Here is a 16,273-nt window from a genome sequence, read left to right on the forward strand (position 1 = left end):
GTCCAACCAACACAAGTGCTGATGTGAGACACAGAATTCGGGCTATGGACGGTGATCTCTCCATTGTTCATCAGCATCTGTAAGGAAGAGGAGCCGGGAAGACTGTGCACACACTCAGCCTGCGGAGCCTCTTCGGGTCTCCTGTTCTTCTTCCTCCTCACAAAGTGCAATGGACTTGTTTGCTGGATCGGACTCCCCGTGTCTTACCTGAGATGCTGCATGCTCATCCTCAGCTCCAGTCTGTTTATTGGGGATGCGAAGAGCCCCGAGGATTATGATGGGCGCCAATCACTCGCACAAAACTCCGGTGTTTGACGAGAATGAAGACGGTAAGGAGCTCTCCAAGGTACCTGCGCTGGCCGGGGTGCTGAATCCTCAACTCATCCCGCTGCTTGGCTTGTCATGGCTTGTACAGGGCAACTCATGGAGTCCCAGATGTTGGGGGATCTACACATCTAAGGGTACCCCACTATTACTGGATAGCAGAGCATGCTGACACTTGTAGTACCCTAACAACTGGAAGACTGCAGACACTTCATAACTGTTGTCCATGACTGGTTTATGTAGCTCTTTCTTAACTGACTTACATCATAGTTGTAATAATGATGGTAATAATAATAATAATAATAATAAATTGTAATACAGTTTAGGAAAGGTTCTCTTTTATTCAGGTCATGGTATAGCTAGTAGTCATTAGCCACATTTAACTGGACTTGTTCTGTAATGTTGATGATGTTTGGCCACTCATTTATTGTTATTATTTTGTATTATTCAATTTATGGTAGTAGTGCTACTACTACTACTACTACTACTACTAATAATAATAATAATATATTATCATACAAATTGGGAAGGTTGTCATTAATTCAGGCCATGGTATAGCTAGTAGTAATTAGCCACATTCAACTGGACTTGTTCTATAATTTTGAAGATGTTTGGCCACTCATCCAAGTAGCTTTCTAATTTCTAAGAAGTGTCAGAATCAGCTGCAGATAGTTTATGACTGTAGTCCATGACTCTTTTATATAGACCTTCATTAACTGACTTATATATTATAGTAGTAGTAATATTGTTATTATTTCTACAATTTATTGTAGTAATAATAATAGTAATACAATTATAGAAAAAATTAGTAAGGTTCCCATTTATCCAGGCCATGCTAAAGCTAGTAGTAGTTAGTCATATTCAGCTGGGCTTGTTCTGTTGTGCTGAAGATGTTTGGTCACTCATCCAAGAGTGTCAAGAACATACTCCAGCGTTATAGCCACAGATCTAACTCAGTCACCTTCATTTAATCATCATGAAATGTGTTAGGCACATGTTGATTGTCCATGAACATAATGGCAAGTGTGGAAGCTTGTGAAACTACCCTGTCCTAATTGTAATTTCACACTTGCTACTGAAGATGAATGAGTTCCCCATGTGGCTATAAATGCTCCCAAGACTCTTTGATCTGAGGAAGCTATGTGGATGAGTAGCGAGAACTCTTCAACCAGTCCATTAAGCTCAGTTGAATGTGGTTTCCTACTACTTGCTAATAATAACTATATTATATTATAAATATGAATCTGCTTCTACTACTAACACTAGAACACCTCTACAACTTACCTCTACAACTCACCATTAGGGATGAGCGGAGTAATTTCTGCAAGATTATGTATTTCACTGTTGGCAAAATTTGGTAGAAGTGAAAACTCTTGTTTTGCTCATTAAGCTGGTCTTGAAAAAAATTACTCTTTTATAACTATTTTTGGAGGGTGCTATTATTTGTTTTAATGGTGAGGGGTGTTTTATTTAGTTTAGTTTCTATCATTTATTTGTTGGTTTTTTTTTTATATTTTATTGTTATTTCTGTACTGTTGCTTCTAATTTTAACTTTTTTCCACTGTCTGCTTTTTTTTTTCTTTCCATGAAAAAGATAAAATAATGAGACTAGTAAGAAGCATTTTTCAGCTGAAGTACCGTACATATTCAGGATTGCTAAAAGGAACTTCCATCGCCCTCAATAGACATTTAAAGCTAATTGCACACTTACAAACCAACAAAAACCACCCTAATTATGCCTTCACCATTGGCTCCAATGCATTTCGTCCAAAAGATTTTAGCAGGTCTCTAGATATGTCAGCATGTTTTGAACTGTAGAAGGAAATCAAGGTACTGTAAGGAAGTACAAACGCCATGTAAAAAGTCCAGCAGGTGCCTTTATTTTACCAAGCCTGTGAGTGTCCAAATTAATGTTATGATGTAAGGCAAAGTTACATTGTAATGCCATGTATAATAATAGAAATGCCTTGTATTAAATGGTAAAAATACTAAGCATTCTCTTAATGGCTGATGTGTGAGTGACCTCCTGTGTATTCAGAGCAGAGGGGAAGCTGCTTATCACAGCACCATACAGGACCTACCTGGGAGATTGCTGTCAGTAATGTAATAGCTCTGGGTACTATAGTGCTTTAGAGGATGCCCTTGGGCTGCTTAGATATGACATGCACCTTTACATTCGACCAAGCTGGACCAATGTAAGTATGCATGATAAGTTATACCTAGTGTTTAGCTTTAACTTTGCAGCACCAGAAAACTCACCAATAAGTATGGAATAGAGTTTTATCTGAAAATCTGTAATCTCTTCAGACCAAGCCAATTATCACATGACTGGTCTAACTTGCACAGTGTTACTGGAGCCTTCTGAAAATCCTGTGCAGATTCCAGGTTTGTGAAAGTCAGTATTTGTTTCAGGCTGGACAATACCTCCCCTTCCCATGTGATAGTGTTTGGGATGGATAATAGGTTGCTCTGCACTGACCACTGCATTGTGTGAAATTGCAGGGAGTTGCCTCTTGCAGGACGCTCCAACAGCTCAACAGGGGGAAGGGGTGCTTTAGGGTGCACCTTGCACCTCAACTGTAGTACTTACAGGTTTCCTTGTAAAGAAGATGAATTTCCATCATGTCATAGGTCTGTTGGTGAAAGCTGTTGAATTGTCCATTACAAATCTTACTGTGAATGGCAGAATATTAATGGAGACACAAAACATACATCAGCTTAAAGTTAGGAAATGCCAGAGAGCATGTGTGACACATTCCTAGAAAACAGATCCATAAGTGACTGTATTTCACCTCATATAGAACTAGGCTGAATACATTGTAACATTTAGAAACCTAAGAAACTGAGGCTACGGTGAATAAAAAGCATAAACAGAGGGAGTTACAGCAGAAATTTAGTGAACTTCACATAATAAGGTAAATTAGATTAAGAGATACTAGCAGGGGAAGTTTTAGGTAAACCTTTACTTCAAGAGCTCAGCTTGTCTTGCCCCCTCCAGCCTTTTACTAACCCATAAGGGAATCTTGGGAAGTGGAGTTGGTAGTGGTGATGGGGTAATAAGGTTAATTTGTCAGGAAACGTCAAGATTTGCATATAACTTTAGTTGTCTCCAGATCTGCTGATTGTTTTGAGATGGGAGTTTCTCAGATATGTGATACATTTACTTTAATTTCTTTAAGTATATATGATAGGAACCCTTGCTAAAGATAACAATTATATTTGATTTTAAAAATATGTATTTAGCTCCCTTTATTTCCATTGCATATGCCAGCCTCTGTGGTGTTCTGCCACATTCCACAGACACTGGCAGGGAGGCAGGATAAGTGTTGATATTACATATCACTGGTATGTGTGGTATAATGTTGAAAGAGGTCCTACTGCTAATCTGGATGGCACAGTACTAAGGTGGCTAATAAGGCCCACAACCTTCAGCGTTGTACATTCTGATCAGAAGTAGGGATGAGCTTCGGGTTTGGGTTGACCATGGGTTGAGCCCAGACCCACGCTGGTCACTTTGGCAATCAATTTGGCCAGCTGTCCTGCCTACTGAATCTCCCCCTCTGTCTTAGCAACAATGGCGCTGTGTGTCTGAACCACACAGCGTCACTGGTTGATGGACACAGGCAGGCTCACCATAACAACCTATGGCACTGTAGGGCAGCTAGATTCTTAGCAACCAATGAAATGTGTGGGTCGCAGAGTGTCATTGGTTGATAGGACACAGACGGCCCTGGGTTTAGTTTGCGTGGACAGTTGTTGAAACCATATTTTAGACTGGGTTCAGAGAACATCCATGTGAACTAAACCCAGGCACATTTGGCTCATCACTAATCAGCAGTGACAACAGAAATAGTCCCACCCCATGATTTTGCATACACTGTGTGTGTATGTTTGGTGGGGGAAGGGCGGGGGCAGTGCACATTTTGTGACATTTAGCCAATAAAAAAGGACACAGTTATGTTTATACTTTGCCTAGAGTTCTGCGTTTATATTTTTGAAGAACGACTCCGGGGAGAATAAAAATGAACCCTTGCAGTGGGGCTACCCCTGCACTGCAGGGGTTAAGTGCTCGTCTTGGTTCAGGGTGTAAAATAAAAAATATATACTCACCTGATCCTCAGTCCCACCTGACTGCCTGAGCTGTCCCAGCAGCTTCTTCTACCCCCGACTTCAGCAGTCTAAAGACCCGTAATCATGTCTATTCACTTGTATTGGATGTGAGGATGCGGAGGGACATTCCACAACCCGAGCGGAGTGGGAGATAGGTGAGCTGTCACTTCCGTGGGACTAGTGGCTGGGTGAGTGTATCTTTGTTTATTTTACACCAGACCAAAATGAGCACTTAACCCTTGCAGTGCGGAAATAGCCCCACTGCAAGGGTTAATCTTTATTCTGCCTGGTGTTCTTCTTTAAAGAAATGAGCCTCAATGCGTTTCAATGAATACTAATATATTTGACTCAGTAGGAAGTATATGTGAACTATTAGTATGATTGCTATTTTTATTATTTACGGCACCGCTGTTATGAAATTAAAATATTAATTGCACTCGTTAAGACTCACTTATGAAAAGATAATTGATTTCAATTATTTTAGAAGGTACCAGCTGCTAAAGATTGTAGAGATCGGGAATTGTTTTTATTGGAGGTTTATGCAAAAGGTTTAATATTATGGGATGTTGGAGCCTAATAATATACAATGAGAAAAGATTGCCTGGCTTAATCCCTGTCGCCTGATATGAAACTATTTAAATGCATGCAGGCAGGATTTGCTTTGTCGATTTCTCACCTCTTCAATTCCCTTCTACAAAGTTTCTTGAATGAAGAAGAAAATGCCATAGGTGTAAGAATATACATTGTAACATGATTTCACCAGACCCAAATCCTCTGGGATTATGGGAAAGGTCGGCTAGTCATCATAATACGGATTACCTGTATCACTGAGTAGTGCCTGAAATAGGTTATTATCGAGACGTGAACATGCTAGGTCCTATTTATACATTAATCATCAGAACCTGTGCAGTGTAATTAGAAGTCACTTTCATTTTCTTGTAGGGAATGTCATTAAGGCTTAAACCGTTACTTACATGTTACTTACTTACTGGTGAAGAATTCCTTTTAGCGAGGCAGCACTATGTGGACACGTCACTGACAGAGGGAAATACATTACTCTTCTTGTTTTCTTAGGCACACCGGTGAAAGAGATAATCTTAAAGCTTAAAACCAGGAAAGAAGTTAAATACACATTTGAAATACATACTGTGTAGAGGCACTGTTTTATCCGCCAAAGGATTTGCAAATCTGTCCAGCAAGTCCTAAGATTTCCGCAGCCCTGCCAGACAGCAGAGATAACTTGGTATCCCACATTTTCTCTGCTGTAGTTAAAGGATGTGTACTCCATGTGTAGCCAGTGCCGGATTTACTCTCTCTGCTGCCCCAAGGCCAGGTTCCTCAATGTGCCATGACCTCAATGACATCGCCGAGATCACTTGTACAAAACAAGCCGCGGCTTCCCCACTCTACATTTAGCTCTGCTTGCCCAAAGCAGAGCTAAATGTAGAAAACAACTACCCGCCCAGCGCCCGGAACTGCATGTCCCGGGCGTCGGGAGATAGGAATTCCACACCCCTGCTGCCCTGAGGCCAGGCCTTGGTTGGCCTTGTGGGAAATCCGGCCCTGTGTGTAGCCTAATAATGAACTTCTCTTATCTGGTCTCTTGCGGTCTGGTAACTATGCCATTAAAAATGTTTTGTTGCATCTGTTTGAAAGTATTAAAAAAAATCTGTTCATCCTGCCAGCTACAAATTACCTGCCCTGCATCTTTATGTTGCACTCTCATCTGTTATTTGGTTCCCAGCTATTGCTTAGGTCTATGGAACCCATACCCTCTATGATTTCTGAAGAGGACAGGGTAATGAGTTTATAGTCTAAGGCTACATACACACCGGAGCGGCTGTCCGCGCATATTCGGCTGTACGGATACGCACGGTGCGGCTCCAAACAGAGAATACAATGGATTTTAATGTGCATCGTTCAGACTATTGCGGGAGCGCGCGGTACGGATAGTACAAGCACGATAATCCTGCAGATTCCGCACTTTCGTGGCTATTTAATAGCCGCAAACGAGTGGCATCCGTGCGGATTAAAAATGTTAGGGTTTTCAGCCCTAGGGCAGGTAGTATGTTATTGACAGGATCACCAGGAAAACATAAAGCAAACAAACCTGAAGAAAGAAAATAATTGCAGCCCCCACATCTAAGAATAGGTAAGCTGCAATATGTGATATTTTGTTCTTGGGTTTAGATAAACTTTTAACAATACAGCTAGGTCATCTTGTTTCCCCCAGCCTGCTAACAGACAATGAAGGAGCAGCAGTGGACAGATGGTCTCATCTCTCTGCTCACTTTGTTCCTATGTTACTAGCATGTTATTTGTCATCACATATGCACTGTAAGGGCCTGCATCGACAGGCTTTGGAATTGCTTCAGTGGCATCAGTTTGAGATGCTTGTGTGATTATTCAGAATTAAATGACAGGTGCATTTGACTTATTCCGGGCCACCTTTTGACCTGCTTCAATGAGATTTGCATTGCCATAGGCTCAGGGCCTATGATGAGGAAGTCCGAGTTGCTTCACAGCTTCCTGCCCAGCTCACTGATGTCAACAGTTGCCAGGAGCTCTGCGAAACCCTCTGGCTGGTGTCCCGCCGAGCTCCTGGCAACCAATTACATCAGTGAGCTGGGCAGCACACTGGAAAGTGCTGCTGGACCCAGTGATAAGAAACAGTCACTGAGAGAACACCCCAGAACAACCATTTACTGACAGCACACCCTTCCCCCCTGGGACCGGCCATTCACTGACTGCACCCACCTCCTCAACATGCCCCTTGGAGTCAAATAGTGTAGAGACAGCCCTGCATAGACTTGTAAAGAAAGGCAAAACCCATTCGAAGTGACCTTTGCTGATCTTCTTATCTCACGTCAATATCTTAAGGCCAACAGACAGGGTGTCAGTCAACCCAAATGTGATATGTTATTTATAGGCTGAACCTTGCTTCTTGTATGCCCTGATTACTCCAAAATTGAAAGCTCCCAGTGCTCAATTCTGCAAAATTAACTTGCCTTAGTACTGTCATTTTTAGCATAAATTACACAGGCCAATTAAGTGTAATACCATTAAACAGACAGTCTGGTTACAGCTGGGGTGTGCTGTAAATCATGTTAACAGCAGAGTATTAGCAGGTAAATGTTCCATCCAGACAGCTCTCTCAATTAAAAGAAGGGACAAATGATTAGGGATTTCTAGTAGGCAATGGTAGGAGGAGAATCATTAGAGAATGATGGCTTTCCTGGTGTAAAATAGGAGCAACACCAGCAATTAAGGAATTCATATCATTCCATGTTTAAATGTATTTCTTACATACAGTAAGAAGTGAGTGGAGCCTGGCGGGCTGAATCAGTCGCTTGTTATATTCTTGCATGCACTTATAGAGGGATCTCGCTATCATTCTGCTCTCGACTCCATTTGGGAGTTTTGGGGTCTACAATTTTAACGCATGCAATGCCCCACTGCCCTCTAATGTTCATGCACATTGTGTTAAGGCAGTCAATTCATTTTGAATGGGCCCTTAAAAAGGCTCAATGCACAAAAAAATGTACCTGCACTCTTTTTGGATCCTTCAGCACACTAAAACCACACACAGGGGAAATGATCAAAACTGGAGCAGACTGAATACGGAGCAGCTGTGCATTGCAACCAATCAGCTTCTCTCTTTCGTTTTCAAAGCTTTCAATCTGAACAAACTGAAGAGAGAAGTTGATTGTTTGTTATGAGCAAACTATGCTCCGGTTTTGATAAATTCCTGCCAAAGTGCATTCTCGTCTGTGCATTCTGGTGTGGTAAAGACACACCAGAATTCACATCTGTTCAGATCAGCTGTCCCCAACCTTTTTAACCCAGGAGTACTCCTAAAATAATTTTCAGGTCTTGGTAAAACCCTTGCAAAAACCAATTCGTTGGTGGTCAGTGGGGAAAATGCCCCTGAAGGTGCCCATACACTGTACGATTATCGTACGATAATCGCGGGAAATCCCGCGTTCATACGATAATGGCAAAGTGTACGGAAGGCGTGCGACAGTTTCTACTGTACGATCGCACGTCTTCCGTCGAACAAGCAGGCTGGAAAACCCGCCGAGAATCGTACGATTCTCGGCGGGTTACTGGCGTACTTGTTTGACAACTGCCGAACGTGCCAGTGTGCGCACGCGCACTGCCTGTTCAGCATTGCAGTCATCGGAAGACCGCCCCTCAGCGGGGCGGGCTTGCGATGATCGCAAGTATGATCTGCCTGTCCATGATGGGCACATTGTGCGTTTTTTAAATTACTTTACAACCCTCGCAAGACTTTTGTCTTGCGAGGGTTGTAGGTGTGTGCCCAGCTTTACATTGGTGTACAATGGTGAAGGGAGGAGCAGTGCAGACTCTCTGGTCTGTTCCCTGGTGGGTATTCAATAACCTGATGAAGAGCAGGTGCACTGGCGGATTGTAAAGGTTTTTTTGATGGGTTTTTGTTTAGTTTTTGTTGTTAAGGGGCATTCTATGGTTATGCATTTTATGTGTTTGTGCATTTATCAAATTCTTTATATGGTAATTACTATCTGAAAATGATGTTTTGTGCAGATGGGTATGCAATGTGTAATGCTAAAGGAAATGTTTAACTTAGGGTTTTCAAGGAACATAAGCATTTACACAATTAAAATATTATCTTTGTTGTTTTAAAAATATAAAAGGGTGGCAATTACAGAAAATTCCAAATAGTGTCATGAAACCTTTCCTGGAGATCACATACCCCTGCATTCAAGCCGAATACCTACACCCTGCTTTAAAGTGTATGTATAGCCAACAGGTTTTCTTCAATTTTGGATAGAGTATGAAAGGGTTAAAACCCACATCAGGTTATTTTTTCTGTGTGTGTCCCTCTAGGTTTTACTGTTTACTTTGCCGTTTACTTTCTGTCTTAATGCTGTAATAAGATGTAAAATGGAAATCTCCCTAAAGTGAGGGTAAATAATATTGTTTTGGAGGAGGCTGTGGGAAGTTATGTTTACTTTAGTTACCCCTGTCAGTACTGTGTCGTCAGATCTCATTATCAGTTGTAAATTAGATCTGTCCTAACAGAGGGTTAAAAACATAGAGGCATTGTATGCTAATGGTGGGAACTCAGTCTGTACCTCAATTTGTCCCTCTACTTTCATTTCCAAAATGCAAAGATTAGCTTGAAGCCTGCACAAAGGCCTTCATCAAAGAAACATCTAAATGTAAGAAATTATTTTTAGGTATGCTGTGCGAATAGGAACCCATAACAAACATATAGAGTTTTCTCAAATTTGATGACAAAAGTGAAAACACACTTTAAATCAGGGACTTTGGAGTTTTAATGGCTGATACATGTTACAGTCCAGGTTGATGGTCATAATGGAGTTGTAACTCTTGCCAGCTCTCATGATCAAGGCTTCTCTCTTTCTTCCATAGTCTGCTGTGCCCCCCACCAAGTGACTGTCCTCACTTCCCGTTCTATCCACAGGCCTCCCCGATTTCAAAGCCAATCTTTAAAGGGACATGACGGCTCTATTGGCACTTAAATCAAATAAGACAAAACTCAGGTTGACTAAAAACACAGTCAGGGCTTGTTTAGATGGGTGTTGTTTTCCTGTATTTCGGTTACTGTGTCACCTTGAGGAAGGTGGCCCTGCGCGGTCCCGAAACAGTGGCTTATTGGCCTATGTGACGTTTTACCAATAAACTAAAGTACTTTTTGCACCTTAAAGTACTGAGCGCCGGTTACTTTTCTTCTGTTTTACTGTATTTAACGTTTATTTAAAACGCACATCAAATGCAGGCCATCAGATTCTCGTTGACTTCAATGGAGTAGTGTAAATGACAGTTCATCTGTATCAAACACTCAACGCTCCAGAGTAGCATGTGGGTAAAATAAGATTTACCCATTGCTGCCAAATTCCAGCTAAATAGGCTGAAACAGGGAGAGAGAGCTGCACATCTAAGATGGAATTAATTTCCTGTTACCTGTAACAAAATGTCACAGAGCTGACCCTTTGTTTCAAGCTAGTCAGTCTCTGACATGGGAAGTAAAGATTTCTAAGGGGACAGATATTTTTTTTTAAGAGGCCTGCACGGTTCTAACAACTAAAAATCGGATATTTTAATAATTACAAAAACCTAGTTGTGACTCATTTAAAAAAAAAACCATTTATTACTGGATCTAGTCATTTTTCTGCAGTTCCACTTTAAATTGAGCCGTGCTTTACCATTGCACAGCATCTTTCTTACTCATATGTTTTATCACTTATTATTCATCACAATCAGTATACAACAAGAACAATTCCCTTTTGCTTAGTGCCTCATTAATCTCACTAATTCTTTGTGAAATGTTTGGCCATACTTTCTGATTAAGTCTCATTTATCTGAGAGTCTCAGAAAACAAATCAGATTCCGACTGTCATTTTTCTGATGTAATTTAGCAAACAAACAGACTCCTCTTATCGGACTCAGTCACATCAGTTCAGTCTGCACAGATCAACACAGACTCAATGGGCTCTGGCACACAGAAAACATTTGCTTTAAACGTGTCCTGCACACATTACTATGATGCCTTGAGGCGGATTGCAGTGCGTAGCATAAAAATACAGACATGCTGCATTTTTCCACATCACACAGCAGCTCACCTAAAGTCACTGTAGCTGCTCTGCTGCAATGCATAGAAATGAAAGGAATGTCATTTTGTGACATTTTAATAAAGTTTCCAAAAAGGACAACACACGTGTATTGTGCGCTAGAACAACTTGTTTTAATTTTTCAGCTTCATTTATAAAACTTCCTGTGTAACGGGGCGGATGACATTTACACGGGACTATCGCCCCTAGTTGGCGCTGATGATACCCATCAGCGCCATCTAGGGGTGATAGGAATTTTCTATACTCGTCAGCGTCATCTAGGGTAGCAGGTGCCATGCAAATGTATTATAAGTGAAGTCCTCAACCCCTTCCCCCGGCAAATCCTTCCCGTCGAGTGGACGTACATGTAGGTGATTTTTGTTTTCTGCAGGCACGCGTGAGCAGAAACCCGCCGGGAAGGTAAGCAGCCGTTACCGGCTCTATAGCCGGCTGATCGATTGTATAACCTCACATGGCGGCACCCTCTCTCTAAAAGCCGGAAGCGATGTCTATTACATCACTTCCGCCTTTAGCTGTCATTTCTCTGTCTGCTGAGTGCCAGAGAAGAAGCTGATGAAGCAGATCTCTGCTTCATCAGCTTCTTTAGGGGTCCGTAGGTGACATCAGGGGTCTTTATGTCTCCATAAAGAGGACCTGTTATTTTTTTTTAGCTATCACATTGGGGGATTTTTATCCCCCTAAGTGATAGCAATCAAGTTTAGTGTAAAATAAAATAAAAAGTTTTTTTTAAACTAAAAAACACCCAAAAAAGTTTTAAGTCCCCTGCGCGCATGCACTTATAAACGCGTCGAAGCGCCTATGTGCAAAAACAACAAATATGCCCCACATGTTACATATTGCCGCGAACATCGCAGTGAGAGCAATAATTCTAGGGCCATCACTGATAACACTAAACTGATGAGCGGTAAAAGCTTTTAAAGCATCGCCTATGGCCAATTTTAGGCATGGTAGTTTTTTGCGATTTTGTGGGCACACGCAATTTTAAAGCTTGACATGTTTGGCGTCTATTTACCCGACGCGACCACGTCTTTTATATTTTATCAAAAAATTGGGTAATAACAAATGTTTTATAACATAACGTAGGGAAAATAGTTTTTTTTTTTTTAAATCTGTTCTTTTTTCATTATTTAGTAAAAGATAAAAACCCCAGTGGTCATTAAATACACATGGCGTTACATGACAGAATAAATGTCAGTCAAAGTACAGCAGCGCTGAATACTGAAAAATGGCCTGGCGAGCAAGGGGGTTTAAAACCCTGGTCAGCAAGTGGTTAAAGTAAACCTGTCAAAATCCTGGGCAGTTCAAACTGAGCACATGACAAAAAAATTAATAAGCAGAGTTTACCTTCAGTGAGAACTGGATGTCAAAACAAGTAGTATAATCAGAAACATGGGCAGCGGAAGTTATAAAAAAGGTAAGGAAAGAAAAGTGAGGCTTTAATGCCTCCATTTCCTGATGAAGCGCTACATGCGCGAAACACGCAGAAAATTGAAAATCATCCACTCTATTGGCTCCAGATAAGGCTTTATACAGGACATTTGGATCGATTTATATCATTATTTATTATGTATGACTAGTCTGTTATCAATCATTATTATTACTACTAATATTTCCAACTTGTTATTCAACATTCCAATCATGTCTTTTACGCCCCAATCATGGAACTGAGTGGTTGCTGGAGGTTTTTTTCTATTATGATGTACTTATAGATTTTATTCATGCCCGTTTTTATATTATGTATCTAATAAAATAATATTTTTATCTAAGTAACTGTGTGATTCATTGGACTTATCGTTCGGTGCCATTAAAGCCCCACTTTTCTTTCCTTACCTTTTTGAGGGGTGTGGCACCAAACACTCAGGATCTGTTCACCAAAAGCTTTTTTTCCTGAAGTTATATGTAAATGTTGGCTTTTCCTATGAAGGTTGAGCTTGGCCCCACCCAACATCAGCCTCCCTAATGGTGTGAAGGCATGGAAGGCAGCGTAGCATGGGGCCAAGAACTTTTACAGTGTTATGTAATCCACTGCATCAAAAACTCAGCAGGTTCTCACCTATGCTTTTGGGAAAACAGCCTCTTGTCATATGATCCTGAGGTGAACTTTTTTCTCCTCTCCCACTGTTTAAGAGCTTATCAAGGAGATGTAAATCAGTAGAGTAACCTGGCTGATTTCTACTATGTTTAAATGAAAAGCAGCTGGTGGGCTGTGTGTCCTGCACCACACGGGCTCTTATAGAATAGAATACAGGCTCTTACATTATTGTAACTTTAAAGTTAGGTGACGGCATGTTTCTTAAAATGCCTGGCCAAGCACTGTACGGCTCACCATACATATTACAATCTGACCATACAATCTCTGTATAATAAACTTTAGATCTATGTGATATGAGAGTCTATCTAACCTATCCAATCAATGTATATCAAATCAGCCAGGCTCTTGCACCACATACTTGTTGGTAGATCTAAAGGAGATTGTACAATCAGATTGTAATGTGTGCGGTAAGCTTTAGAACTCCACAGCCCACAATCCTCAGAAATGATAAACTTAAAGTCAAGAGAAACTGTTACTTTCCTAGTTCAGAGCAAAGTGACGGGCTAACTTTCAAAGAAGATCCTCATTTGATACTCAGTTTGCATTGAGTACAGTAGTGCTGCTCAATGGAAGAATTTAATAAATAGGTATGGGGAAACATGTAACAGGAGGAGTGGCCAAACCTGGATGGCCAATCACCAAGCCTTAACACTGTCACCTGATGAGGAGAAGGCAGGATTTTACCATTTAAGCTCAGACACCATCCAACATGAAGGTTACCCAGGGTAGGAGTAATATAGTGGCATGGTGGAACAGGAAGGTTTAAGCAGGTGATAGGGTTTTTCTTACATGAGTTTCTTTCAGCTCAGTAAGTTAAGACCTATTAGACAGCCTCCCAAATCTCACTATTGGTTTCTCAATGTGATGGATAACGTCCCTGACCTAAAGGAAGTGGGTGAGGGAGGAGGGGGTATGCTAGAGTTCAAATTCCTGAGCTGAGCTAAAGATAAGAAAGTGCCCCAGGTTTTTGGTCTCCCAGGATGCTTGGGCAAATATCTAAAGATTCTTCAATCTCCAGATACTTTTTTTGGCAAGGAATGATCTAATAAATTGCAGTGGAGCATCATAAAATGTCCTACTTGACAGTTTGATAAATCAAGCCTACTACAGGAAGCATCACACAAATGAGATGAGATCTCAGGTTTAGGCTTTGTGGTTTTTGTGTGCCTCTGCTGGAGACACGGCTGTTATGGGAGCAGGGAGCAGGAAAGCTGTTTGGCAAAAGTATTTAATAACAGTAGCTGAAGACAACCACAAATGTCAGGGGAGAATACAATATATGAGAAAAAGACTGGAGGTTTTGAGCTGGAAATCAGTCACAATGGCTTATTGGCACAGCATGCCCTGCAAACACTGCAGATATTGAGAGGAGATCTGTCCTAAATTCACCGCTTGGGGCTCTGAGATTATAGTTCATTGTGCCCGTTATAAGCAGGGAATGCATGGAAAGATTACAGCTTTATTTTTTTGATATGTGAAAAATTGTATTCTAAAGATGTATTCCAGTTCATACCAATTAGGGATGCACCGATACTGATACTAGTATTGGTATTGGTGCTGATACCGAGTATTTGGGAGAGTACTCACCCAAATGCTCCGATACCTTCCCCCGATACCGAAACTTACAATCAGAGGGAGATTTCCTCTGACTGGCAGTGCCATGAGGAAACATGGAGCTGGCTTCCCGGCCAATCAGAAAGCCGAGTGGCGGGTAATGACTTACCGCCTGGCTTCCTGATTGGCTGGCTCCATGCTGTTTTTCCGACTTAATGTTGATTTGTGGGAAGCCGGCCTCCCAGCCAATCAGCCGGTCAAACAGCATGGAGCTGACTTCCTTGCCAATCAGGAAGCTGGGCTGCAGGTAATGACCGGCCTCCCCGGCTTCCTGATTGCCCTGTAACCTGGCTTCCCAGCCAATCAGCATGGAGCTGGCCAAACAGCATGGAGCCGACTTTCTGGGCAATCAAGAACCCGGCCAGTGGGTAATGTCACGCCACCCGGCTTCCTAAATGCCTGGGAACCTAGCCCCATGCTAGCGGAAGTACTCGTTTTGGTATTCGGCATCAGCGATTACCGAAAGATAAATATCGGTACTCATACTCGATACTGAAAAAACTTTATCGGTGCATTCCTACCTAAAATACAAAAGTGGCAAAACCATGCCTTTACAATGCATGCTGTAAAATATGTCCAAAGACACAACTTTTTTTTAGAATAGAGAATAGTTTAAGCCCTTGACAAGTTTATTTTTCTGCTATCCCATTGGGGAGATTTTCTTTCACTTTTTATCTTAAGACACAACAGGAAGTGAGAAGAGTTGTCTCCAAAGTAATCCAATATCCATTAAAGCCCATTTCTACCTCGGCGGAGGTATTTTTTTTAAAACAGTATAGGGGTATAGGGTACAGGCCCTTTAGTATAAGGGGTTCCTTATATAAAATGTTTATTTGTAAAATAAGGATTTTAAATTTAAAGAAATAATATAAACGTATTACTTTTTCATGTAGTTTATATGTTGTATAGTAAGAAAAAGATTTAAATAAAAATGATCAACAAACACTTTAATTTCCCTTCAGAGTGAACCTTTCCATTACCAAAGCATTTACGTATAGAGGTACCTTCATAAGCCGCTCCATAAGTTTTTCACTAAACAGTGCTAGTACTAATATGCAAATTTTAGCTTTTTGTCAGAAGTCAGCAGCTAAGCCTCCCTCCCCATCTCTAACTAGTCTCCCTGGCCACTGATATATCTAGAGAGCAGTGACACATACCTGTTATAGAAGGGCAAAGGTTTGTTTGATATTTGGACTGTGTTTTACATCCTGACCTTCTCTTTGGTGTTCAAATCAAGAAGAAAGATTGCTATGCCCAATGTGAAATTGTCTTGGCCTTAGAAAACAGACTAAAGCATAGTTTTTGTTCACTAATTATGCATTAGTGAGTTGCGCATAAGCTGACTAGTTTGTATTTGGCAGAGGTTTCTATAAACATTGGCAAGGGAAAGGGATGCTTTATTGCTGAACTCTAGGCAAACATATAAATCCATGGTTATTACGCATGTGAGCTGTTATACCTGCCAAAGAAATTGTATTTGTCTACCCAGTCCTGA

At 41.1% G+C, this 16,273-nt stretch overlaps 1 protein-coding gene across 1 annotated transcript in view; it reads left to right on the top strand.

Moving 5' to 3' along the window:
* The first annotated feature begins 212 nt into the window (after positions 1-212).
* Positions 213-16,273, top strand: part of STK32B (serine/threonine kinase 32B) — a 151,553-nt gene continuing 135,492 nt past the window's right edge. The window contains exon 1 of the mRNA XM_018567822.1: positions 213-329. Coding sequence (XP_018423324.1) covers positions 254-329 — 76 coding nt within the window. The 5' untranslated portion in view covers positions 213-253. The remainder of the gene's footprint in view (positions 330-16,273) is intronic.

Source organism: Nanorana parkeri, unplaced genomic scaffold (assembly GCF_000935625.1).
Source record: "Nanorana parkeri isolate BGI_ZX_2015 unplaced genomic scaffold, ASM93562v1 scaffold1099, whole genome shotgun sequence".
NCBI classification, from domain to species: Eukaryota; Metazoa; Chordata; class Amphibia; order Anura; family Dicroglossidae; genus Nanorana; species Nanorana parkeri.